The sequence below is a fragment of the Pinus tabuliformis genome, chromosome 3_2 (assembly GCF_031772625.1).
Source record: "Pinus tabuliformis cultivar Carrire ecotype Pingquan chromosome 3_2, CPIR1, whole genome shotgun sequence".
NCBI classification, from domain to species: domain Eukaryota; kingdom Viridiplantae; phylum Streptophyta; class Pinopsida; order Pinales; family Pinaceae; genus Pinus; species Pinus tabuliformis.
Window position 1 is genome coordinate 544,713,455 of NC_142302.1, and position 27,903 is coordinate 544,741,357.

Consider the following 27,903-nt stretch of genomic DNA (forward strand, 5'->3'; position numbering starts at 1 on the left):
TCTGTTTTTTATGTGTTTAACTGTGTGCTCTCTGATTTGGTATCAGAGGTTAGGTGAGATGAAATTCGAGGTTGGTTTGCAAGTAGAAGCGTGCAGCTTCCGTCGAGGTTATGAAGGTGCCTGGTTTGAGGGCTATCATATTGTCCTGCGAGAGGGACCATGCAATGTACTCTTCGAACAATACAGAAATGAAAATGGGAATGGGCCTCTGGTGGAGAAAACAGAGTACCATCTATTAAGGCCACGCCCTCCTCAGACCACCTTAAGAAATTGGGCGGTTGGCGATGTGGTGGAAGCAAATGAAAATGACGCCTGGTGGAGAGGTATTGTGACGCAGGTTCTACCAGCCCAGCAATACCATGTTGTATTTCCAGATACCAAATCAGAGAATGTATTCCACCAATCCAACATGCCATTTTCCATTGTCCCAATCCTGCCTTACACGCATGTTGGATTGGTGGAATACATTCTCTGATTTGGTATCTGGAAATACAACATGGTATTGCTGGGCAGGTAGAACCTGCGTCACAATACCTCTCCACCAGGCGTCATTTTCATTTGCTTCCACCAGATCGCCAACCGCCCAATTTCTTAAGGTGGTCGGAGGAGGGCGTGGCCTTAATAGATGGTACTCTGTTTTCTCCACCAGAGGCCCATTCCCATCTTCATTTCTGTATTGTTCGAAGAGTACATTGCAGTGGTCCCTATCGGACGACAATATGATGCCCTCAAACCAGGCACCTTCATAACCTCGCTGGAAGCTGCACGCTTCTACTTGCAAACCAACCTCGAATTTCATCTCACCTAAGCTCTGATACCAAATCAGAGAGCACACAGTTAAACACATAAAAAACAGAAATTAGAACTTATCTCTATTTGATGACTGAACATGTATTTATACATGGCAGGGATCTTTCTGGAATTTGATGGGGGTGGCTTCTTCAAGAAACTTGCCCATTTGTCAATGAATTCTAGAAACTACCTGCTGAATTCTGTAGAACAATCTAGCAACTACATTAATGTAGGTGGTTGGAATTAATGTCTTCCAACAAATACATCCATTGAAAAATATTTTTGAAATAACGTGAGGAGCATGTTCCACACGGTCAATCTTCCCACATCTCATCATCGTGATCATCACATGAGGATGATCTCCTATAGGGTCTCATTCTTTGTGATGTGCTATGAGGCCTCGTTACGTTTCTTTCATTCTTTGTGATGTGCTATGAGGCCTCCTTACGTTTCTTTCAATTATGATAGGTTTATACCAATTCAACTCTCTATTTGGTTGTAACGAAATAGATTTCAATCATGACCTCACTCTACCAATTCAACTCTTTATCTGTCACTGACAAAATAGAACTCTTTATTTAGTTATAACAAAATAGATATAGACTTCGTGAGGGAATGTCTAATACAATCAAAATTTCAAAATGTGTTGAGAGTAGAAAGGCGAGGCCAATGAACCTGCCCACCCAAGAGGGCTCTAACACCATGCACAACATTAACCAAAAATCCAAATTCTTAACCAAATAATTAAGCAGGATTCGCTACTGCCATTGATTTTCGAGACCAATGTGTCGAATGTCCTTCAAAATAATGGAGACTAAGACTGAGATGAAGATGCACTAATGATTCTCTCTAAATATGGACACTAATCATAACATAAAGTGTGACCAATATATATTATGCATGTTACACAAGAAGGGGCTCACATTAGAATAACAATTCATCTTCTCATAGTTGATTTATCATGAAAATATTTGTGGTTGATATTATTTCCTTTTTATTTGATATCATACACTAATTATAAATATCACCAAAGATGTAATTACCTTTTCATTAGGGAGCATAATGAAATCCAAAATAAGTTATTACATGCCCTTGAATTAGCCTTATATAAAACCTCTGGGCTCACCACTCGTTACCTATGGAGGTCAAAAGAGACCCATATATCATATTGATTTTCAAAGCATCTTTTTTTGTCGTAACATGCATACTTAATATTCAAAAAGTTCCAACTATTACGCTTTAGAAGTTCACAAGCATTATATAGTTAAGGCCAGTGATAGTCTAGAATCCACAACTAAGAATAAACCATGTAAAAATATATTGTGGAGACCTATCCAATTCCATCTATTGAGAAATATCCATGTATATAGCTTAAGATAACAACACAATAAAAATAGTACTCAACAAAATGTACTAGGATATTAAAGTAAAACTAGAAATTTAATGGCAATTGTGAATTCGATTTCTAGGTCCATCTAGGTCAAGGCTTCATTTTGCATACTTGTGGAGCCAATGTCAATGTCAACAGGCACATTAATTTCTTATGCATGTAGTTTAGAAATATTTGAGATATTATCACACAAAGTGGTAATATGTTCCAAAACAATACTAGGTATGCCATATGATGTGGAGACTATAGGGTTATCACTTGAGTCAAGAAGGGGAGGGAGCATAACCTTTGAAGAGAGGTTACAATGAGCTTTTATGCACCCAATTATGTCTTGTAGAAGCTATAAAGTTGAGGTAATTTCTACTTGCTTCCTATTGAAATAGTCATGGAGGCATGAGATTTAGCTTCCCATTCCCTCAAGCTAAGTATATTTTTCTTCATTTCTAGCATGCATTGTTCCTTGACGCGTTTTATCTTCAAATTTTACTCCTCAAATCCCTCTTGATAACTTTCATATTGTAGTTTAAATAGGTCACATTATAATATGCCTTTGTTATCTATTTTTCACATTTTCAAAGTCCCCTATGTAATTATGTATGTTTGTAGAGGATAAACTAGTTGTTACGATAATATATATATATATATATATATATTACTTTGGGTTCCATATGTGAAATTTAGGGAAGTCTTTCCCTTTGCACTTATTGTTTCCATGTACCATTTCATCTATTAGATCACCCTCTTGTTGGTTTCCCATGAGATTTTCCTTGGAAAAAAATTATGATATCATTAGAATAGGTTTAGTCCGAGTATGATTTCCCTATCATTAGCTAAATGTTGATAAAATCTTGATAAGGGAAAAAAATGAAAATTGGCCAAATTGTGCTTGTCTATGGCTAGGCCAATATAAGCCCTAGCCACAAGCCTCCTCTTTCACTCATAATGGAGAGTTCATTGTCATGGAACTACCATCCAATGACTCAATTTATGAAAGGAAGGTTACACATTTATTATTTATGATACAACAAAGCACATAACCTTCCTTGAACCATACTGCTCACAATTTGTGAGGAATATCCTAATAATGGTGGAAGTAAAAGTCATCATTGTATCTCTTATAGCACAAGTCTCTTTATTCACTAAGAAAGTTCTTATTTGTAAGTTAATGGGATAATGGAATCCTACATATCTTAATGCAAGAATGTTGACTCCCTTTAATGTAGGGTTCAATAAATTTATTCTTTTGTCGATAGGGTTATATTGCTTTCCTATTCCAATAAAAAGAAGATAGAGATATGAGTTTTTTAAGTGGTCCATACCTTCTAGGCCCTATAGGCTTGTATCTAAACTAATGGGTATTTGAATTTTACCACAAAGAGAACTTTTCTAAGATGGTCTTAGTGTGGGTTTTTCCCACACCCCTATCATTAATATTTTGAGTTGATCCAACCTTTCAAATCATCAGAAACAACATTAGAAGTATTTTTGAATAAAGTTTATCTAAATGGCACACTAGTACTTATGCACATGAATTTGTGTCTAAATAGAGCATGAAAAAGGGATATCTAGAACCGCACAATTGAAGCTAGCTTGGATTGTCTCATCATTAAGAGTTGGACTAAAAGCATTTCCTATTCAAGTGCAATATTTTGATGAGTGTGGGAACTTTGGCAACAAATGCAAGAAAAACCAAAAAAATTGGTCTAAGCAACTTGAAAAACTAACGTAAATTATTAATAGAAAAAAAATTATCCAACCAACAACTCTACCCTCATAACCAAAACACTTGCTCTTCCCCAAATAACAACCCCTAAAAAACTTTTTAAGGTTTTAAATGAGAAGGAACTAGGAGATAGAAAAAAGAGACTCTAGAAGATTGCATTAAGGAGAATGGACACAATGAAGTACACCAACTAGAGAAGAAGGAGACTATACAATCATTAAATTATGAGGTAAGGTTAACTTGAGAGTTTATATCTATCTAAAAGAAAGCATAATTACAACCTTATACTCCTCCATATACTAGCACCATTAAAAAAAATTGCAACTCTTCATCAATCCTAAGAATAAGGAAAAGCATAAAAAAAATATGACATAAAAGTTGAATATTTAAAAAAGGATTGAAATTCTTGTCTCATCAAATTTGTCTACTCACCATAGTTGATTTCAAAATTAATATGTTTTCTATATGCATTTTTTAAATGCAATTAATTCATCAAACAACATTCAAATCATTGAATCAATTAATATATAAAAATTGGAAATAAGTGTCCTTTTTACCCATGTTGTTATGAAGGTGAATATTTCCATTAGGTTGCATGGGTTTAACCACAACCCCTTATATTTTACATTGTTACCCTTAAAATTATTGATTAAAAGGAACTGAAAAATATTCTCTTCTTCAAGGTTAGATAGTTTACATTTAATATATATGTGTGAGAGGTAAATCGAAGTAATTTGATGTTAAAATTATTATTAATTTAGATATTAAATTGGTGAAAAAGATTTTTTCTTGTTTTGGTGATAAGTGTATAAAAAGTTTTCAGGATTAAAAAATAAATCATAAATTTATCAATTCTCTTAATTCAAAGAAAAATATATTAATTTTATTATACTTCAATTTCCTCACTAAATATCATCTTCATAATGTTCAATGGAATGGGGCTAACTTCCTAATATTAATATAATGCAAATAATATTTTTTAGTTATACTTCAATTTCCTCACTAAATATCATCTTCATAATGTTCAATGGAATGGGGCTAACTTCCTAATATTAATATAATGCAAATAATATTTTTTAGTTATACTTCAATTTCCTCACTAAATATCATCTTCATAATGTTCAATGGAATGGGGCTAACTTCCTAATATTAATATAATGTAAATAATATGTTTCAAAACATTAATCTTTGGTTAGGAAACTTATATTAATATACATTAATTATGTGTCGCAAGGATTTGGGAAGATTAAAGTGGTGTGATACCGTGTATAAATTAAGAAGGTATCAGAGTTTTTAAAAGAGTAATAAAATTAATATATTTATTTTTTAAATAGAATTATAATTTGAATGGGTGCTTTTGTTGGTTTGAAATATGTTGGCAATCAATATTTTTATGTGATGGATCTAGAAAGCAGATATCTAAATTATAATTTTGTTTAAGATTATAATTTAATTATGTTAATTAATGATATTAAAAAAATATAATAGATAAATTCTACAAAGTAGAATTTGAATATGAAAAGAAAAATCTGGACATAATGTAAAAGAAAATCAAGATCTTTGCTTGACTTACTGAGAGAGAGTTGAATGTTTGGCGATTTGGAGACCCTTGAATATGTAGAACAAATTGATGGGAAGTGTCGAGGAGTAGGAGAAATGGTTGGATGAAGGAATCATATGCCTCTAAAATAACTCCTTTTATATGCATCGAGCCCTAGGCTCGAATAATCTCCAAAATGCTCTGAAGTATTCAGCCCCAAAGCTTGTGAATCTTAGGACATCTAAGATTTCACCTCAAAATTATTATGAGCTACAACCTAATCTATTGTGTGCCTATTTAGAGCCCACATATGCTATCGAATTGGATCAAGTATGTATAGCCCCATTCCTTCGGTCCTTTTGGGCTCCAAGATTAGATCCATGCCTACATAACCTCAACAACTCTCAGAATTGCACAGATCCACTACAAAAAACCTCCTTGCCATTACCGATATAGGTTGGATGGAGATTTGAAAGAGTTGTCATAGGGGGAGGATTTTAGATTTTTACTAAGACCATAAATGGAAAGTCCTTCCTTTTTTGGGTCTTAGGTTTGGATCATGTGGTGAATCTCAAGCATAATATAGAGAATCGATTGGGTTTTCATACCGATATATAGTGTCTTCTTCATTAATGGAAGCAACTTCAGGATCTATTTCAGTTGCAAGATTAACATATTTCAATAAATTCCACCATTTTCTTGTATTCAAAGTTACAAGGGGGTGCTTCAGGGTCTAGGAATCTAGGAGGATCAGTCTCCTACAAGGATGTGGGAGGAGGCAAGGGTTATAGGCCATAAGATATCCCACAATACAATCCTAGTCATTACATTATTGAACAACAACAAAAATATCCCATCATGGAGGTAAACTTAAAAGGGGTAAATCAAATTTTTTATGTTCTTCAATCTAAGGAAGTGGTTCGTAGATTCAATGGGTTTTGATCCAGGTCCAATGCTTTTCATGAATGGGTTTTTACAACCTAGACCAACAACTGTGACATATACCTATGTCAAATATGTTTTTATCACTGTTCATTTCAATGCCCGGGAGGATTTGGAGAGAATTTTGAAAGAAGAGCATTGGTTTTAGGGAAATGCAGAGCTTTTCATCACCCCTTGGTTCCTTATTTTTTATGCCATAAAAATGGTGGTCTCAACAATGTCAGTATGGGTGAGGCTATCAAATATTCCCCTCCCTTTTTGTCATCACAAGGTTCTCGAGGATATTGAAAACACTTTTGGGTAGTTTAAAAAGATGGACTCCAAAAGAATGAAGAAAGGGTTGTTTACCTTCACTAGAATCTGTGTGGAAATAGACCTAAGTAAAGGTCTACCTAACCGAATTCAACTAAAACACAAAACCTTCTAGTGGACTCAACTTCTGGATTATGAAAATAATCCATTCAAATGCCTCTCATGTTACCAAATAGGAAATTTATAGGACACATGCCCCCAAGAAAAAAAAAACCAAAAAGGAAAAGGGGTTAGCTTCACAAAACAAAAGGATGGAAGCCTTTTGTACCCTTCATGATCAAGGATGAAGATGGGGAAATCATAGAGAACCCATCAAACCAAGAAGAAGGGAGTACTTAAGTACGTGATGGAAATGCAACCCATAGGTAGAATGGTTTAGTATCAGAAGAAATCCATGAACCTGAATAGCAGAAAAATGTGGCACATAAAGTGGAAGAGATGGTGGGAAAAAGAGAGTTCATGCCTCAGAAAGTTATGATTTAGACAAAGAACCTCCACCATAAGAATATGTGAGAGACTTGGCAATGATTCAATTGACTCACACTTAGGGGGATGGAAGAAGGTCTAGAAAAAAAAAAAAAAAAAGATTTTAAGTGATTACTACAACACTTAACTTCTCTTTCTTTTATGTTTTTTAGCTTTTTTTAAGCACACAAGACGAGAGTTTTCTCTTATTGAATGTGAATAACATCTACAGAATGTAATATTTTTCCTTTTTTCAAAGGTTAAAATAAAATTATGGTTTTTTTCCTTTGGAAAAAAAAAATAATTTGAATATGAATAAATATTTTTTTTAACTATTTAAATTATATTTTTAAAAATATTAAAATATTTATAAATAAATTTAAACATTTTCCCATTTCAGATGTACTACTTAAAATGAACTAAATTTTTAAAAATTCAATCCCATAGTAATATGTTAATAACTAAATAAAACCTAAAAAGTAAGAATAACAATTATTCTTTTAATTATTAGATTGAACTTAATTAATGGATTTTAATATGAGGATGGCATGATGGGAACAAAGCATGTACACATCTCAGATAGCTCTATTGATACAAAGAGCTCACCTTAGATACATTCATTAACGATATGGCTCTACTGCCAGTGGAGCCCAAAGCTAGGGATTGGCAACAGATTCAGAAAAGGGAAGGAAAGAAAGGGAAGATAAGAAACTACATGGGTTGATCTCCCCCCATGCATTATAGTTACATTTTCTTTTTTAGTTTTTTATTTCTAATTTTGGGTCCTTGTGGGATGAACTTTTTGTTATGCTTTATGAGCATATGTATATGTTTTATTACTTAGCCAAACATGGATCTGGGTAGATCGAGGTGAATGTACACATCTTCGTGTGTATATGAAAAATGTATTTTATTTCAAATATGAATAAAAATGCGGGATTTTTTTCTCAGGAAAAATATTAATATTTTTTAATATTTATATTGTGTGGCTTGATTGAACCCTTGTGGCCTATTCCGGTAAGGATCATGTATTTTTGTGCCTAATCATTATAGATTGATGGTTTCATGATCAAGTGGGACTCATGTGCATGCATCCTACCCTACCCCCCCCCCCCCCTCCACCATCCCCCATTATAGCAACTTTCAATGCAATGGTCACAAGGAGGCCATAGTTTCAAAAGGAAAAGCCTTCAAAATTTATTAAAAAAAATTGATAATATCATGAAGGTAGAAATCCACGCCTATGATTCGAGACCCATGGACCTCAAGCTAGCATATCGGGGCCTAATTGGTCATTTTATGGGCATATGTCCATATTCAAGGTCTTTGAGATCTTGGGTTGATAAAAATTGTCGCTTAAAATTCAAGTCTCTATAGCTTTATGTAGCAAGGGGTTTTATACTTTTCTCTTTGAGGACAAATCCTATATAGGTCTCATATTTTGTATAAAGCCTTACTTCATGGGGGGCCAAGATCTATATCTATATAGATGGATCCTGTATTTCAACCCAAAATGTGATGTTCCTTTCATGGTTCCAATGTGGGTTAATCTCCCATCACTTCCTCTACATTGTTGGAACAAAGAGACTTTTAAGAGTATTGGAAACACACTGGGAAAAAAAATCATTTGGTTGAACCATTCAGAACGCAACCATGTTCTTGAATCTACATTGAAGTGGAGATGAACTTGGGGGATTAGGAGACCCTATAAAAATTATCAAATTTGTGGAAAGATGGTGAATTAAGAGTAATGGGCTCTTGTGGAAACTCTAGGGGACTCTGCACTCTTTGGACCTCCTCCCTTTTTTAGTTAGTAGATCTTCACTCCTCCCCTAATTGGCTAGTTTTTGGTTGCTTCTTCTTCCCTCCAAAAAGGTATTTTTTGTTTTTAATGTTTATATTCCTACTCATATTCTTGAAGAAAAGTATTTTGGTCCTCTTTAATCTCCATGGGGGACTCAGATATTAGAGGTGATTTAATTTTGAGGGGAGATTTTAACACTACTATTTACCCCTATGGAAAGAAAGGGGACTCACAAGTAATGCATTAGTTCCAAGAAAGTATGGAGGATCTTCTTTTGACTTTAGATTTGATAGATGTAAATCATATTTCCAACAAGTATAGTTGAAGCAATAAAAGGACGGGACCTAGACACATCACAACCCATATGGAAATATTTTTAATAGTCAGTACCTTCCTCATACAATAATTATCAGTTACCTCTCAGATTCTTCCTTGGAGTAGCTCTAATCACATCCATATGTCCCTTGAGATAAGGAAAAATTTAGATTATGGGCCACTCGTGTTCCATTTATTCCCAATACGGATAAAGAAAGTGGGTTTTATAGAACTAGTGAGTCAATCTTGGAGGTTATGGGAAGCGGAATCTAATTTATATTTCGGAGAAAAAAATAAAAAATAAAAAAGGAAACGATCAAATAGTGGGCCAAGGAAAATATAGAGGATTACAACATCAAACTTCAACAACACAAAATAAATCTAGAAATCTTGCAAACTTTGATGGAACATGAGGAAGTAACCATGGAGCTCCTTTAAAAAGAACAATGAGAATTTGATCTATACCACAAACATCTTAACGAGGAGGAGGAATTTTTGCATTTAAAACTGATAAGTTTCTTTCTATAGGTAGGCGATTGGAAGTCCAAGATTTTTCACAATCAAGCAAAAAAAATCCTTTGGAAAAATAACGTTAAATCCATCAAAGCAAGGCGCATTCAAATTAGTGAGTTCTCTAGGATAAAAGAAGAGGTAATAAGACACTACAACGAGTTGTATAAGGATTTGAATCTCCCCAAAGCAACAATGTTCTCTTTCATGATAGATCAAATCCCTATGACCAATTTTTGTGGTGAAAAATGAAACCCTAATTAACTAAATATCAAAAGAGTAGGTAAAGTGGGTCGTATTTTCTCTAATCCCCGATAAAGAACTAACGCTAGATGGGTTTTCAACCCAGTTTTCATCATTTTTTTGGGATTTCATTAAATTTACTTGGTAAGGATGGTGGATTATGCCCTTAATCAAAATTGTATCAGAGGTGGTATTAATTCTTCATTTCTTTATCTACTTCACAACGAGGACAATCCCTCCACCTTTTCTAGATTTCATCCAATCTCACTTGTAATGTCTCTTATAAAATAATCACCAAAAAATTGAGAAACAAAATAAAACATATCCTTCCCAAAATTATATTGAAAAATTGAAGGTTTGTAAGCAAGAGGAAAATCATTGACAACATAGTGCTAGTTCAAGAGAAATTGCATTCTAGTCAAACTAGAGAGGATAGTGGAATGCTCATCAAACTAGATATAGAAAATGTGTTTGATAGAGTTTGTCATGAGATTTTGTTGAAGATTTTGGAGAAATTTTGGGTTGACAACAAGTTCATCCAATGGATTTCCTTATGTATCTCCAACCCATGGATATCGCCATTGATCAATGGAATATCCTCCAAATTCTTTAGGGCATATAGAGGCTTGCATTAAGGATGCCCACTCTTTCTATTCCACTATATCTTTATGGTAGAATCTCTATGTAGTTAGTTGGAATTAGAGAGAAGAAGGGATAATATTTTGAGCATAAGATATGTCATAGAGCTAAAAATCATCAACCACTCTCATTTCATGGATGACACCTTATTGCTAGGGAGTTATTTAATAATAATAGTAAGAATATTCTAGATTGTTTTGAATAACCTTCTATTGGCACCAAGAGGGCATATTAACAAGCATATGTCTCAAATATATTCTTGGAATATTGGAAAACTCTTAAAAATATAGTTGGGTTGAGCTTTGGACTTCTCCTCAACTAATTCTTGGGACTATTTTAAGTACTTGGGAATCCCAACATGCTTAAAAGCCCACTCTACTCAATTAGTGGAGTGAAATTTGGAATAATTTGGTGGGAAGGTTGGTCCTAATTAAATAAATCTTCGCATTCATTGTACAAATTCACTACTCTCTTATCCCCTGTTGGTGTTGTTGGAAGCATGGTGCTCGCATTTATGTCAACCATGGAGCCATATGTGTTGGCATTGGTGTCAACATGCTTGATGCACTAATGATTTGATGATAAAATGGTTGGGTTGAGTTTTGGAAGTGTCTAGAGAGTGTACGGGTGCTACAAAAATGTTTAAAGGAGGATGGGAGAAGTTGGAAGAGATTTGGGTCAAATAAGCCTTTGAATTTCCCATGTTTCATTACAATGCCATGGTCTACATAGTGTCACCAAGCAGCACTAACTAAGCATTGTGGTTTTCGCCCTCTATACCTGTGTCACTTATTGCAATCTACCAATTTAGTGCTAATGGAATTTTATTGTAGCTACTAAAATAATGCCATGGGCATGATCTGAGGAATTTCCCAAGGTAAAGCGATGTAATAGCTTGTTTGGTTTGGTCCAAGAATGTTTTGTTGATTTGGTCCTCCAAGCGAGTATGAATGCATTAGTAATATTGGTGATTATTGTAATGGTCGATTGGATTGAAGGAAGAGTTGACTTGGTTTATGTGGTTAATGAATAGTTGATATGGTCCAAAAACCTCTAGTAAATAGTCATGAATGCATTAATGAGAAGGTTTAATGGGGTGATGAGGTCGATCTAGATGATGCTAGGCATTGTTTTTAAATTCCATATCATGAATAGACTCCATAGTTAGACAAATCATGTATCCTCTTACTTGTGTGAAGTATAGAGAGATGCTTTTTGTTAAGAGGGTGCATATGGAGTAAGCCTTTGCATTGTGGTAGCTTAGGATGTAGAGAAAGTGTGTATGTAGAAAAATCAAGCAACTAGAGATTGTTGGGCGATTGGAACTTATAAGCATGAAAAGTCATATATGATATAATGTGTGTGAGATAGTGTGATTGTGTAGAATTTCCCACCTGTAGATCACCTGGTAATGCAATATACTAAATCAAAACACTTGATCTACTTGTACAAACAATTTAGCGGAAGCTTAATCAAACATGAGAAACATCAATAAGAACACATATAACTGATATGGAGAAATCAATCACACATAACATAGAACATATAACCCAGGGAAAGCCTCAGCCTAAAACCCCACTCTCTATATTATCATACATAAGATTTATACAAAGCCTTAGCTCTCACACAGCTAGCCAGCTCTCAGTACAATCCTCACAAATGAAGGTGGAAATACATCAGGATTACACAAAGCCTTACCTCTCACAGCGAGCCAACCCTCAGTGCAATCCTCCTAGATGCTCACAGGCAATCAAGACTTCTCCTAAGCCTTCTCCTCTACCCTCCAACCCTCCTATTTCCTTGCGTAGTTTTTCCTGGGTGATCCTCCTATTACCAAGTGTAACACTAATCTCTCACACTAATCTCACACCCTGTAAAACTGCACAATCCTCAAGGAGCCTTAATCCTTCTGCTTGGATGATTTTCCTTTATAGGAAAAATCCATCCAACTAATAGTACATTGTCCCTCCTCTTATCTCAACTAGGTCTTTCTCTGAACTGACATGCATGAGCTATCCATGAGTTAATGCTCAGTTATCTGAAATATAGTAGTTACATGCATGCAAGCATTAATTAACTAAACTATCATTAATTTAACAAACTGTTAAATTAATCTGACTAGACTTGACTAAGTTAAACTAAGTCAACTGATTACAACTCAATATTACAACTCACTCTTTTCTCTTTAATTGATGGATAAATTCCTCAATCAAAGGAGAAATTGTTGCATGTCCTCACATAGAATTCAAGTTTGATTTTCCTTAACTAATTAACTCGAGATGAATTAATTAATTAATTTTCAAACTGTTGTTGATATCAAATTCGAATTTTACTTCCTATTTTTAGTCCAGGGATTGACTAAAATAGGAATCCATCCTAAACTGCTAAAAATAGAACTTCTATTTTTAGCATTTCCATTTTTCATTCCCTGTTTCCCAATCCAACACTAGTACTCAAACTGTTACTTTTAACACTTCTATTTTTAGCATTTTCTTGTTGCCATTTTCAATACTCCTTCTCAACAAGAAAGGCTTCAACCTCGAATCCAATCTTGTACCTTTGGAAGGTTCTGCATGCAACACTTCTACCAAGCGTGGTTGCTCCAATAACTCTTGGAACAAAAAGAACTCCCAACTGACCTCTATGTTTGGCTAGAAACATACTCTGATGTTGATGCTCTACCTACTGCTGACAAGTGCTCCCTCTCTGAACTCTAAGCTGCTGCAACACTCCATGCATCTCACACCATTGCACACCTCTTTGTGCCATCCTGCATTGGTGAAACACTCCTGTGCCTCTCGCATTGTTGTAGCCTGCTAGCTCTATACAATCCTGCGACTCCTGCATTGTAGCTCTCTCTGCTACTCCATCTTCATCTGTCTCTACCCAATTATTCAGTCTTGCTACTCCTCATCGGGGCTCCTGTAGCAAATTCAAATCAAAGAGGTTGGGTACCTCAAGGATCCTACCCCTCCTCCTTAGGATGATCACTCCACATTGCCCCACCTCCTACCTGGAGGTATGGCTGCATGTGATCCCTCTTCCCACCTGGCTCGAAGTTTCCCCCTACTGGAGGTCTCTGCATGAGTAGATGTCTCTACTTGATCTCTTCTCAGCTTCTCTAGTTGTGGCTGCTCCACAACCTCCTAAAGTTGTTTCACCAATCGTGGCTGCTCCACAACCTCCTAAAGCTGCTTCACCAATCGTGGCTCCTCCAAAATCATCTGAAACTTCTTCAGTGGCTGCATGTTGAGAGGTAATTTACTCTCCCTCTCAACCACCAAGTATCTAACCTTTGCCTTGCTCCTCAAGGCTTTGCATGCATCTTGTACCTCAAGTGCATACAGGTTCTTGGCTAGCACACCAATCTGTTTCATATTTCCCACCGTCATGAAATTTTCTGGAAAAAAAGATAATTTTAAATCAGATATCTCCCTCATCCGAACTCCGATTCAGCCGATTTTTTTTTTGAATTTGGGTATTTTTCCGCAATGAATCCAAATCTGCTATTTGTTTCTAAAAATTTTGTACATAAATTTTCAGATCTTCTCTACAAACTCTCAACCCAAAACTCAAAACTTTGAAATCTCCTCTCAGTATATTGTTCTCTCCTTTGATCACCTTTGCTCTAATACCATGTAGAATTTTTCTACAAATCAGCTAGCTCTAATACCATGTAGAATTTCCCACCTGTAGATCACCAGGTAATGCAATATACTAAAGCAAAACACTTGATCTACTTCTACAAACAATTTAGCGGAAGCTTAATCAAACATAAGCAACATCAATAAGAACACATATAACTGATATGGAGAAATCAATCACACATAACACAGAAGATATAACCCGGGGAAAGCCTCAGCCTAAAACCCCACTCTCTGTCTTATCATACATAGGATTTATACAAAGCCTTAGCTCTCACACAGCTAGCCAACTCTCAGTACAATCCTCACAGATGAAGGTGGAAATACATCAAGATTACACAAAGCCTTAGCTCTCGCAGCTAGCCAGCTCTTAGTGCAATCCTCCTGGATGCTCACAGGCAATCAAGACTTCTCCTAAGCCTTCTCCTAAGCCTTCTCCTATACCCTCCAAGCCTCTTATTTCTTTGCGCAGTTTTTCCTAGGTGATCTTCCTGTTACCAAGTGTAACATTGATCTCTCACACTGATCTCACACCTTGTAAAACTGCACAATCCTCAAGGAACCCTAATCCTTCTGCTTGGATGATTTTCCTTTATAGGAAAAATCCATCCAACTGATAGTACATTGTCCCTCCTCTGATCTCAACTGGGTCTTTCTCTGAACTGACATGCATGATTTATCCAATAAGTCAATACTCAGTTATCTGAAATATAGTAGTTACATGCATGCAAGCATTAACTAACTGAACTCTCATTAATTTAACAAACTGTTAAATTAATCTAACTAGACTTGACAAAGTTAAACTAAATCAACTGATTTAGGATCAATATTACAACTCACTCTTATCTCTTTAACTGATGGATAAATTCCTCAATCAAAGGAGAAACTGTTGCATGTCCTCACATAGACTTCAAGTTTTATTTTCCTTAACTAATTAACTCAAGAGGAATTAATTAATTAATTTTCAAACTGCTGTTGATATCAAATTCGAATTTTACTCCCTATTTTTAGTCCAGGGACTGACTAAAATAGGATTCCATCTTGAACTGCTAAAAATAGAACTTCTATTTTTATCACTTCCATTTTTCATTCCCCGTTGCCCAATCCAGAACTAGTACTCAAACTGTTATTTTTAGCACTATTATTTTTAGCACTTCTATTTTTAGCATTTTCTTGTTGCCATTTTCAACAGATTGTACCTATAGTTATTAGATAATATATGTTGTTGTGTTGTATGCATAGTGCATATGGAAGATCAGAGACCCTTTGCACACAATGGAATGACAAATACCAATAATTGTGCCTATATATAAGTTTTAATAGAGCATATTGTTGAGGATTGTGAGTTGACATTATTTTGATTGCGAGGGTGGATGTTGTGTTTATTTATGGTTAACAGTGTGTTGTAGGGGTTAATGTTGAAGTGACAGGTTTGTGCAGGAGTATATTGTTGGTGCTAGACCAAAACTAATAGTGTGTTGTCATGAGAAATATATATGTTGAGTACGAGTGTTGTATTGGTGAGGTGGTGTTGTGTATCATTTTCCATAAGCCCTGTAATTTTTATACGTTGTTGATAAAGGTATGGAGTGATAGCTACTAAGGTATTTGAGTCATTATCATATATTGATGTTGTTGATTATTGTGTGAATCAGAGTGATGTTGATGAGGTTGGTTGGTTTTGATAAGCATGTTTTTGAGTTGTTGTTGACTGAGAGACCAAAGGTCGATTGTGTACTACAAAGAGAGTTCTAAGAAGAAAAAAAAATCATTTATTGAGCGGAAGAATCATAGTGGGTCCAGTATGAAAATGGGATGAAACATGGCCTAAAAATGTTTGTGTTGATGCAGATGGATCCTTGTTCAAAAATGCATGAAGAGTGGTCCACAAGGTTTTGAAGGTTGGGGCCTTCAATGGGCAAGTTGTGGCCTGCTAGTAAATGGTGTCTTCTTGATTCAAGGAATGGTGACTTCCTTAGAGTTGTGGCCTAATAACTTGGGAGTGGTGGCTTCCATCCAGTGGTGGCTGGAAAAGATATTGGGTGTTGGGGCATCAAGCAAGTAGTGCCCTGCAACAGGTGGTGGTCTGCATAGTCGAGGGAGTGGTGGCTTCCAGCCGGTAGTGGCCTGCATAGTGAAAGAAGTGGTAGCTTCTGTCAAGTAGTGGCCTAGAGTGAGTGGTTGCTCACATGATCGCAATTTGTGGCTTTCACACCAGTGGTGGTCGGTGATATCATGTATTGGATATTTTTGTTAATAAAGAAGCATACCAAGACTAGTGGTGTTTTTTCACCTAGAAGGGTTTCCACCTTGCATCCTATGTCTCAAGTGTGATGTTGTTTTATCTACCTTGATGTTTATATGTTGTTAATGGTTTAGTTAGTTATGCATGTGTTATTTTTTTCTTATACATTGTCATATAATGTTAATCAATGAATGGTTCAGTTAAATGTAAAGAAAGACAAAATGTGGGTAAAGTGATCCATCCAACATAATATTGATTCACCCCCCAACCCCCTTATTTTTAAGCTCCCAACACTTGGTATCATAGCTTCCAATAGATGTCCTTATTGAAATAACAAAGGGAATTAGAAAATTCCTTTGGAAAGGAGGGAGAACTACCAAGAAAAGGGTCAACTTAATCAAATGGGAAACAATTAGGGTCCTAAAGGCTCATGGAGGATTAGGGATTTGAGATCTAGCCCTTATAAACATAGCCTTGGGTTTGGATTTTTATATCACGAAAAGAATATTGGTGGAAATAAGTCATCAAGTACAAGTATTTCTCTATTAACAAAGAAACCAACCTAGATGCTCCAAAACCCACTTAAGGAGGTTCCTTTATTTGGAAATTTTTTGTAGCATCAATGGGACTGATAAAAGAACACATTTATTGGTTTCTTAGGAGTGGGAAGGATATTCATCTCTGGTCAAATTGAATTCAAAGAAACCAACCCATCGAAAGCAACCATGACTTTCTTCCTCTGAGAGAATGGTTGGTCTTTAGAAACAAAAATTCATTGATTGATATTTTTTTATGGGGTCTAGAAGGGAACTAGAAAGGATGGGACCTTGACTTTGTCCCCCAATATCTAGAAAGTTAGAAGTTGAAGATAAAACATTTCCTAGCAGGATGTGCTCCAATAAATATGAAGGGGGGCGATTCAAGAGGGTGGAAATGTGTTGTATACTTAGTAAAGAAAGGTTATTCCTCTCTTATTTTCCACATAGGTTCACCTCCAAAGAATCAAGTATGGATAAATGCATGGATTCCCAATTGACCACTTAATATTAATTCCTTCAGCTAGTTTCTGGCGCACCAAAATTTGTTGACAATAGAAAATCTGAGAAAACATCGAATATATGTGCCTTCATAGTTGTTATAGGCCATTTTCTCACATCTAATTAGTGAGCCTCCTAATGGGATCAATCAACATCCTATTTCCCCATGTCACCATCTTTCACAAATCCCTATACATGTACCTTTCATTTCTGAGAGTTTGAGCCCTAAATTGCTTCATCTAAGCTAGTTTGAGGATGAACGCTCCCTATAAACCTACTAGGGTGCATTCACCAGCAGGTTGCTCCACTATAGAATGTGTTGGTCATGAGCATGTCTCTCCCCTTTGCACTTGTGTTGGTTCTAGAAATACGAGAGAATGATCGAGATTTCGGAAGCTTCACCTTCTAGGAGTTTCAAGAACTTGTTATAACTACTTACCTTGGATAAAACATTTGAATCCTATCCATCCCTACATTGGAGTTTTCACCAATTATCCTTTGGTCCTATCCCTCCATTAAAGGTGGAAATCTTACCTTAGATTGATAATTGCATAAGAACTCCCAACTTACCATACTTCTTTATATATTCCCAGCCTTCTGTTTGGTTGGGGGTAGGCTTTTGGAGAGTGATTCTTCCCTTATGTTTTTGTAGTGAGTGGTCATCATTCCATGCATTCAGGGTGATTGGTGGTTCATATTATGACAAGGAAAGGGAAATTCAACAACTTGGAGGAGCTCTTCTACAAGATCAACTGCTACTTATGGTTGTAATCTCCTTTCATTTATAGTAATGCAAATAATTCATTATTTTCCTATATCTGATGTTGTTTCACTTATTTCAATATCGTGTTTATCTATTGAATGAAGTAGTTATATGATATTACATAGATATCGTAGTTTCTTGGCTTGTGTTATCTGATTACGTAGGCTCTAATTTTGGCAACTGGATATGGGATTGGAGCTTCCAAGATGAAGGAGTGAAGTGTGCAAATGATTCTAGGTAGGCCTCACTCCATCATCTATTTACTTTAAAGGAAAACATTGTGTTCCTTGTCTCTCTATTTTTCTAGGTTAGGCACCGACATAGGGGAGATACTTTTGTCCGCAATCGTAAATCTTGTATAACAAATTGGTGACTCTGTTGGGAACGAAGCATTCCCTTGGTGTTATCCTTGTCCATTTTTTTTGTTTACCTCCTTGACAGGCCTTTTTTGTATCATCTAACAAAGAACAGACCCAGGAAGTGATTTCATTGAACCTTTTTTGCAATTTTTGTGTAAAAACCTCTTTCTTAGGCCCAACACACCCCCTGCGCCTATAACAGAAAGCCCCCTATAATAGAATTTGTTATATGGGATTTACAATTTTGGAAAAAAGTATCTCCCCGAGGTCAATGGCTAACCTAGAACAATAAAGAGACAAGGAACACAATGTTTTTCCTTAAATTAAATAGATGATGGAGTGAGGCCTACCTAGAATCCTTTGCACACTTCACTCCTTCTTCATATTGGAAGCTCTAATCCCAGCTCTGATTGCCAAAATTATAACCTGCACAGTCATATAACACAAGCCAAGAAACTACAAGATCTACGTTATATCATCTAAGTACTTAATTCAATAGATCAACATGGTATTGAAATAAGTGAAACAACATCACATATAGGAATCACATATAGGAAAACAATGAATTCTTTGCATTACTATAAATGGAAGGAGATTAAAACCATAAGTAGCAATTGATCTTGTAGAAGAGCTCCTCCAAGTTGATGACTTGTCCTTTCCTTGTCGCATTATGCACCTCCAATCACACTAAATTCATGGAATGATGACCACTCACTACAACAACATAAGGGTAGAATCACTCTCCAAAAGCCATCCCCCAACCACATAGAAGGTTAGGAATATATAGAGAAGTATGGTAAGTTGGGAGTTCTTATCCAATTACCAATATAGGGTAAGAGATCCACCTTTGATGGAGGGATAGGATCTGTTATCACTCAGAAATTTTCCCTAGAAGTTATCAAAAGAAGGAAAAGACCGAGGTAACCACAAACCAATCTTCAGACTAAGGTTCTAGCCAACCTAAATCCAGAGAGGGATCCCTCTTTATAATTTAGCTTTGTATTGATGGGATTTTAGGCTAGTTCTTAGTGCTCATGAGGTTTTGATTTTGGTTGGGTGGTAGAATTCTAGGAGCAGATGGATAGAGTTAGTTTCTTCAAGCCATTAGGCTATGGAGTCAGTAAAAGGATAGCATAACTAGATCAGATCATTAAAGGGAATGTTCACAGGGTAGGCTAGCAAAGCAAAAGGCAAATCTTTAGGGCTGATGGATGGAATGATTCTAACCAGGGTGAAAGGGCACTTAAGAATCCTTGGACTAGGATCAGAATGAGGAACAGAGGGTGATCATCAACAAAGAGCAATTAAGAATCATTTTCTACATATACCAAAAGGAAAACTACGGAAGCTAAGGAGAAGTTAAGAATTCCCTAGCTAAGATAGTTTAGTAGAAAACATTCAGAATGTAAGCAGTCAAGACAGAGTGTACTTAAGAAAATTCTGAAATATCATTCCTAGTTATACATTCAGATTTCAGAGAAATAAACATGATTTTTAAGAAACATAAGGGAAGACAACAATACACATAAGATAATACTTATTTGATTTTCTCTTCACACAAGAATCCTATAAAATATCTTATCTTTATTCCTTGATCCAACAAGCCAATCCAGTTATTGATACAATAGAACTTTCATTTGAGAGAAACGTCTATAGAAATTTCTTGGAATCCACCCTAAATACTTCGAAATGTGAAGTATTTATACAAAAAATATTTACAAAATATCTCATAACAATCTAAGATTTAATCTAGGAAATCAACATATCTTCAAGCATAAAGATAGAGACATATGGAAAACTGCATCATGTTGTCCCTTTTATTGTGGTTGTGCTGGTTGTTGTAGTTGAGTTGTATCCCTTTAAGTTGTCTAATATTTGTAGAATTTCTACGCTGGAATATTCTTTACTTTTAATCTTTCACTAATACTCTTTGACCCTGCTAATCTGTCTTTTACCTATTTTACCTGGCTACCTTTTGGATTTACTGTGGTGATTTTCTGATGTAAGAATTTTCATGGTAAATTTGTAATTTTTTCCCACCTTTCATCCTTAGGTAATTTTACCTTCAACATCCTTTTGTAAATCTTGTCTGCCTCTGCGTATTTGGCAAAATTAGGCTTGGTGACAAACAAATGTTTCATCTCATGCTCCAAAAAGAACAGGTTTTGAAAAGTGTCATAGAGTATGTTTCCTATTGGCAAGGCTTTGATACCTGAAGTGTTTGCTTGTTCCTTTTCCAATTTTTTGAGTCTATCACTGTAGTCCAATTGGGTCATGAGTTTATCATGGATGACCATAGGACTGGGAAGACCTTTTTCCCTCAAAGTCTGAAATTTAGCCTTGAAATTGTCAATGGCTACCTGCATGTTTTTACATTTTTCCTCCAAATTTAACATAAGGTTTCTCTTAGAGAGAACCTTCCTGATTTCCAATATAGCTTTTTTCCTATCTTCTGTGTCAATCTCATGGAGCTCATACCTTTTCTTGCTGTTCAGGAAGTGGATGAGTCGATTGGGATCCTCAGGAATATCACCCAACTCTTCCCTTACTTTTTGGATGGCTTCAGTAGCTACCTTCACTAGTTCTGTTTGCTCAAATATTACTTGAATTGACAGCCAAATATCATTGACAAAGTCAATGATATTGGCCCAGAGCAACTCTTTGGTCTGTCCTAATGGTTTTTGCAGTGTCAAATCTTTCTCTAGGACTTTGATCTCTCACCCATTCTTTGTTCTTTCTGTGTCTCCTCTCTTTGTTGAATTTGGACAAGCTTACAGTCAATTTCTAAGCTTGCCACTTTCTCCTTTATCCTCTTGAGCTATGTTGCCTAGATTGACATCTCTTCCATGGCTTTAACTAGCTCTGTTGTTTTCTTTGTTGGTGTGCCTGATGTTGTGGATTCAGTGGTGATAGGAAGTGATGTGGAAGGTGGAGCTATAGGTGCCAATGATGGTGCCAAAGGAACGGCAGTAGAAATAGTGGGAATGGTAGTCCTAGAAGTGGTGGCCAGGTCACTTTGTTTGGACTGAATCAATGTGTCTAGCTCCTTCTCTGTTTCTTACAGTTGGTCATTTAGCTTCAGGACTAAGTCCATGAGCTCTTCTTGTCCTTTTTGTGTCTCCAAAACTTCTGTTGTTTGTGGGTGATGTAATTAGGGAATCTTAAGTTGCTTCTTCAAAGAAACTATATCATCATTCTTCTTTTTTATCAATTTTTCAGTGGCCTTTACATCTTTGGGATCGTGTCCCAACTCAATGACTAAGTCCTATAAGGACTTGATTCTGGTGTATTTGGCCTGTGAAGAGGCCTTCTCCAATTGGAACTGAGATGATATGTTATTCAGGGAGTTTTGCAATTGGTGGGCTGCAATGGCTTTCCCTGTCAAGGTGGAGTAAATCATCTCCCCTGTCTGTTTGTGCAACTTAATCTGGTCAATAGGATGAATGTCCTTTGCCAATACCTAGAAGTCTATCTTTTTTAAGTCTATTGTTGTTCTTGGTTGCTAAGTAGTGGGCTTCATAAATGTCATCTACATTTTTCCTTCTTTAACATCAGAGGCTGACATAAGCCTTGTTTGATTGGTAGGGGCCATATTTAAGTACTGTGCATAAGTTTGGGCTTTTAGCCTCTCATTTATGGCTTTTATGTCCTTGTATCTTTCTCTGATGTCATGGTCTCTGTCAGCTCGCATCCTGAATGAGGACACTTCAACACTCTGCTGCCTTTCCAACATCTAAGTGTGTGATGTGGAAGGTTCCAGTGTGTCCCCAGAGGGAGTGGCATGCCTGCTTCCTTCTCTTTTTTTGCTTGTGGCCCCAACTGTCTCTTCTGTGAATTCCTGTTCAAGGACATGATTTCTTCTTTGTCTTTTAACCAGGTTGGTCTCTACATAGGCCTGTGATGTCACTCTTCCTGAAGTAGTGGCCTCTTCACTGTTTCTTTTGAGTTTTTGCTCCTCATTTAAGGGAGTTTGTAAGACTAGTGGAGTACTCATGGTGGGCTTTGGTATACCTGTTTGAGTTAGCTCCTCTAATAGGTCTGGTTGTTCTGACTCTTCTTAGAACTGGGATTCTTCTTCTACATGTGATTCACTTTGTGCCTATGATTCACTTTGTGCCTATGATTCACTTGGTGCCTGCAGGAAAGAATTTTCATCAAGCTATTTCTCTAGATCAATCAGTGTGTTTTCCACAGCAAGTTCAGTACTATCTCTGTCCTCTAAAGTGTTTTCCACCCACTCCAATTGGTTGGCATTTTTTCTATTTCAGGGATTCTGTGATGGATATAAGGATCCATCTTGTTTTTCTATCTTTTGTTGCAAATGAAGTATAAGGGATCATATCTCCATATGAAACTATGTTTTAGATTTAGTCTCTGAAGGATTTTCTCTGCTTCCTTTCCAGCTTCTCGGCTATTACACACAAAGGGACCTAGTTGATCTTTGATTCTAAGTTGGGCCTTCATTTTGGATTTGACAAAATGTGCCACATCTGAATTGATTATCTGCTTGTAGTACTCTAGAGAAAATAACCTCATTGGGAGGTATTTGGGTAGTTTATATGGGGCCAACTCACAGCCATAAATCCTAATTTCATTGTGATTTTTGTACAAGTATCAATCTCCCACTTTGTGTTGTTTTGAAATCTGCAGGATCCTCCTGATATCTGAACTAATTCTTGGAGGAGGGTTGCCTATCAGCATTGTTACAATAGGATGTACAAAAATATCTATGAAGTCTGTATATGGATATGGGGAGTCATACTTATGTATCAAAGGAGTCCAGAAAATCACTGACCTAGGGTGACCTTTTGTATCAAGCTTTTGGAGAGTAAAGGGGAATTTATCAGCTTGGTAATACAGAAAAAGGTGACATAACACAGAAGAATACTTGAATGTTAAAATATTATATATTATGGAGCAATGGAACACATAAAATATTGCAGAAATATAAACACAGAAAACGCATAAAACAAGAGAGACACAGATATACGTGGTTCACCCAGTTTCGGCTACGTCCACCCGAACAGCCAGTCCTTCATTTCTATTATCCAACAAAATGAAGAGACACAACCTACAGCAGATCCGTTGTAATATCCTCTGTTTTCTCTCACAGTCTCACCTCTCTGCCTCTCACTCAAAGAATACACATCTATTACACAGCCTCAAATACAATGCCCTCATACAAAGAGAGGGGTTGGCTTCTAGGGCAAAAACCCTAAACTAAACATAAGTTCTACCGTCCGATCATCCACCTAATGAATGGCCCAGATTGACTAGAAATTACTATACTTTTACAAAGCAATTTTACATCTGTTTTAGCTTGGGGGGCGCTGCCCCCGAGCCTTCGCCGGGGGACCGCTGGCCCCTGGACCCCCGGGGTGTACAAACTTCCTAGGATATACATCTGTCTAAAACAAAGACCTCTGAAAAATCATGCTCCACATGCAACATTGAAGACTCTCTCATTACTCATCCTAAGAAACTAGTCGTGCATTCTATCAACTATAAACTTGGCAAAATCATACATGATAGCAGGAGGTTGTCCTGGAGTGAAGATGTACATGAAAGCCAAGATGATTTCATCTATATACTCATTGGTGGTATATCCTAGGATACTGGATATCATTACTACAATGTCCTGGCCAAATTTAGAAAATATGGTATACACATATGGGGGAGGATCTTTTGAAATATGCTTCAATTCTACAATAAAGGTTTGGAACATCTCAACAAGCTTTGCAATGGTGAGCTTGGGGAATCGATCCAAAAGGTCTCCAATATAAATAGGGGTTAGGTTTTTCCCTAGTTGAAGTTGCAGCGTTTCATTGATTGATTCAGCAGTGACGGTGAAAAGTATGGTTTGGTCAGGGGACATCACTACTCTTTGACTGGGTATGTAGTTTGCATGGTGTTGGACCTCAATTTTGGTCTATTTTTGCTTGAGGAAACTTACTTAATCCTTATATTTTCCATATATTTCCATTATATCCATCCCATTTTGATTTATTTCATGCATATTCAGGTATTTAATTTTAATTTTGCAATTTCTAAAGATTTTATGAAAATTTGATTTCAAGTGCAAATTTTGACAGAATCAGAAATTCTCGTAATAGCTATGTGGATGACATGTTTGCAAGACACTTGGGATCGAGTTAGATGCATGTATGGAAAGGTAGGGAACTATGAATGAACTAATTCCACTTGGTTTGGTCAAAACAAGCTTTATTAGGCCTGGTCAAGGCTGGTCAAACATGACTAGTCACCCAGAAAATCCCTAGGAAATAGGGCAGTTTTGTGATTTCATGGGATTGTCCATATTTCTTGGGATGGATTGAATGAATTTGACTTAGATAGATGGATATGAATAGATATGATTGTTAGAGAGACTTTAGATCAGTTTGTTTCATAAACTTCTATTTAAGCCAAGACTTTGAAGGCTTATGATATGTAATTTTTGTATAATTTTATGCTGAGACATTTGGATTTTGGAGATTAATTTGAAGAACCTGTTCTACTTTCATTTTGTTGTTCATTGATGTGGATGAGTGACTGAAGTTTCAGCATTTGATATCAACCTCAAGTGTGCAAAGCAAGGGTGGAGGGTCCCCACTCTAAGCTAAGTACACTTCATTGTTAGATTAGCTTAATTTTCCATGAACTAGTTACTTTAGAATATGTTTACTTGCTTCATTTCAGATTTTCTTATGAATTGATGTGTGATGATTTATATTATTGAATTTTAGTTTGTTTATCACTTTAATAAGATGGGACAACAAAGTGTTCAAGTTGAATTCTCCTTCTACTGAATTGATAGATTAAAGCTAGAATTTTCCTTTGTTACATACAAGCAATTTTTCTTATGTATTTTCAGTTTTCAAATGATAGCATAATGATGAATGAATTGTAATGAAAAATTCCCAAAGATCTCTTAAGTTAAGAGTCTCCTTCATTGTTGATTTATGCATCTTAAGCTATTGTTAATTCATGATTTCTAATTTCTATTCATTAAGTGATAGTTGAGAGAGAAGGACACAAATGGATCTCTTAAGTTAAGAGCAACTTCATCTTTCTTTCATTACAAAAGTGAGTTAGAAATTGTTAATATAGGCTCATATCTTCTTTAGTTCTTGAAAATTCATCTTCTAAGCTTGGCTATACCTGATATCCATATACTGTGGACTTGCCTCCAAGTTTTACAAACCTGGATTGATAATGAATACTTGTGTTAATTTGTGTTAATAAATTAGCTCAACATTTTGGTGCCATTGCCGGGAAGGCAATTATCGGCATAGTCAAATAGAAAGATAAACAAAAAAACTAAAAATTTTGATAAAACAAAATAAAAAAAATTAGTTAAGATATATTTCCTTTGGTTATGTTTCTTTATGCCTAGAAATAGAGATCCTCAAGGTAGATTTATTAAACAAAACCCCCCATCAATAGAAGTAGGACCATCAAAGCTAACAACACCAGTTGTTGGTAAACCAACAATTGAGGAATTGGAAGAAAAACAAAGAACAGGACAAAGATTAACTTTAATTGAAAGGCAAACTTTGTTAGCCTGAGAGGTGAAAAGAAAACAACCTTCAACAACAGCACCTACTTCAGGAAAACAAAAAGAAATTGTTAAAGAAAAATAGCGCATTTTTGAATCCATAGATCAATCCATTTTTTAACAACTTGAGCCTCAAGTTGACATTGAAACAATTGAAGCTATGGCAGAAGAGGGACATGGATCTATTATTCTTACTCCTGAACAAAGACTTGAATATGAAAGACAATAAAGAGAGTGGAGAAGACAAAGAGAGGAAGAGGAAAAACGAGAAAATGATAGGAAAGCAGAAGAGGATAGGAAAAGACAAGAACATGGTGGTGATCAGGAAACTACTTTTGGCTTTCCAATATTGAATACAAGTGCAGTATTAGGAGAAGATGTGAAAATGAAAAATATTCCACCTTCTGTATTGCCAAATTTTTATGGAATGTCAATGGAAGATCCTGATTCCTTTATGTTTGAATTTGATATCTTGTGTAGAACTTATGGATACACCGATGACATACACAAACTTCGTCTCTTTCCTGCTACATTGAAAGCAACAACTATAAAATGGTTCATGGGTTTAGGAGAGCAAACAATATCTTCTTGGGATGAAATGAAATCAATCTTTCTTAAAAAATATCAAGCCTATTGTAGGCCTAGGGACTCAAAAGATGATGTTTTCAGAATGACACAACAAGAAGACGAGAGTCTAGAAGAATACTTAGAAATATTTGCATATAATCTACAAAAATCTAAACAACACTCTCTAAACCAAGACACCATTCGAACAATCTTTCTCAAAGGTATAAGGGATGAATACCTTGACATTCTGAATGTAATGGGCAAGGGTGATATTTCAAACTTTCCATTTAATGAAATTGTAGATTTATGTCAAAAATATTCTAGAGGAAGATCAAAAACTGGAAGGAGAGATGTTAGTTCAAAAGCAGCAAAATCAGCAGTAGGAGGAGTAACAAGAGCAGAGATAGGAAGCTTGCTAGAAAACTTCAAAATTGATCTTCTAAGTACATTAGGGACACAAGTATATGTTCTAAAAGAAAACGAAAAGAAATAAGAACAAGAACAAATTTTAGCAATCATTTGTCCCAAAAAACATGCATTAAGAGAATGTCCTTTGGATAGTGTTCAAGTGTGTGGTCTTTGTACAGAAAATCATTCAACAGAAAATTGTCTAAGGTTGAAGGAATTGCAAATGAATCCAATGGAAGAAGTGCAAGGAACAAAAGGTTTCTATTATGTGGCACCAATAATACCTTGGCAACCAAGGATTCCTCAACAAAATCTACAACAATTCCCTCAACAAAACTATCAATATCCACCTCAAAATTCTTGGAATACTCCAATGCCATGGCAAGCTTGACCTCCACAACAATATCAAAACCAACCTACACAAGGTTGGAGGGGCTATGGTTATGGAAATTAGCTACCTCAACAATACCAACAACAATATCAACGGCCATTTCCATACCAACAATACCAACAATATCCGCAATCCATGCCATTTCCGCAACATAATTCTGCATATCCATTATCCATGCCATTTCCACAACAGAATTCTCCACCACTACTAACACAACCACAGCAGTTACAACTACCTTCAAACCAGCCCAGACCAACTC

General features: G+C 36.0%; 1 protein-coding gene across 1 annotated transcript; it reads right to left on the bottom strand.

Annotated features, from left to right (window-relative positions):
* Positions 1–382: 382 nt before the first annotated feature.
* LOC149181652 (protein AGENET DOMAIN (AGD)-CONTAINING P1-like) lies at positions 383–27,786 on the bottom strand. Its single transcript, XM_089414280.1, has 2 exons — positions 27,712–27,786; positions 383–811 (listed from the first exon to the last, which is right to left on the bottom strand). The coding sequence occupies exons 1-2, from the start codon at positions 27,784–27,786 to the stop codon at positions 383–385; spliced, it is 504 nt and encodes a 167-aa protein (XP_089270406.1).
* Positions 27,787–27,903: the final 117 nt, after the last annotated feature.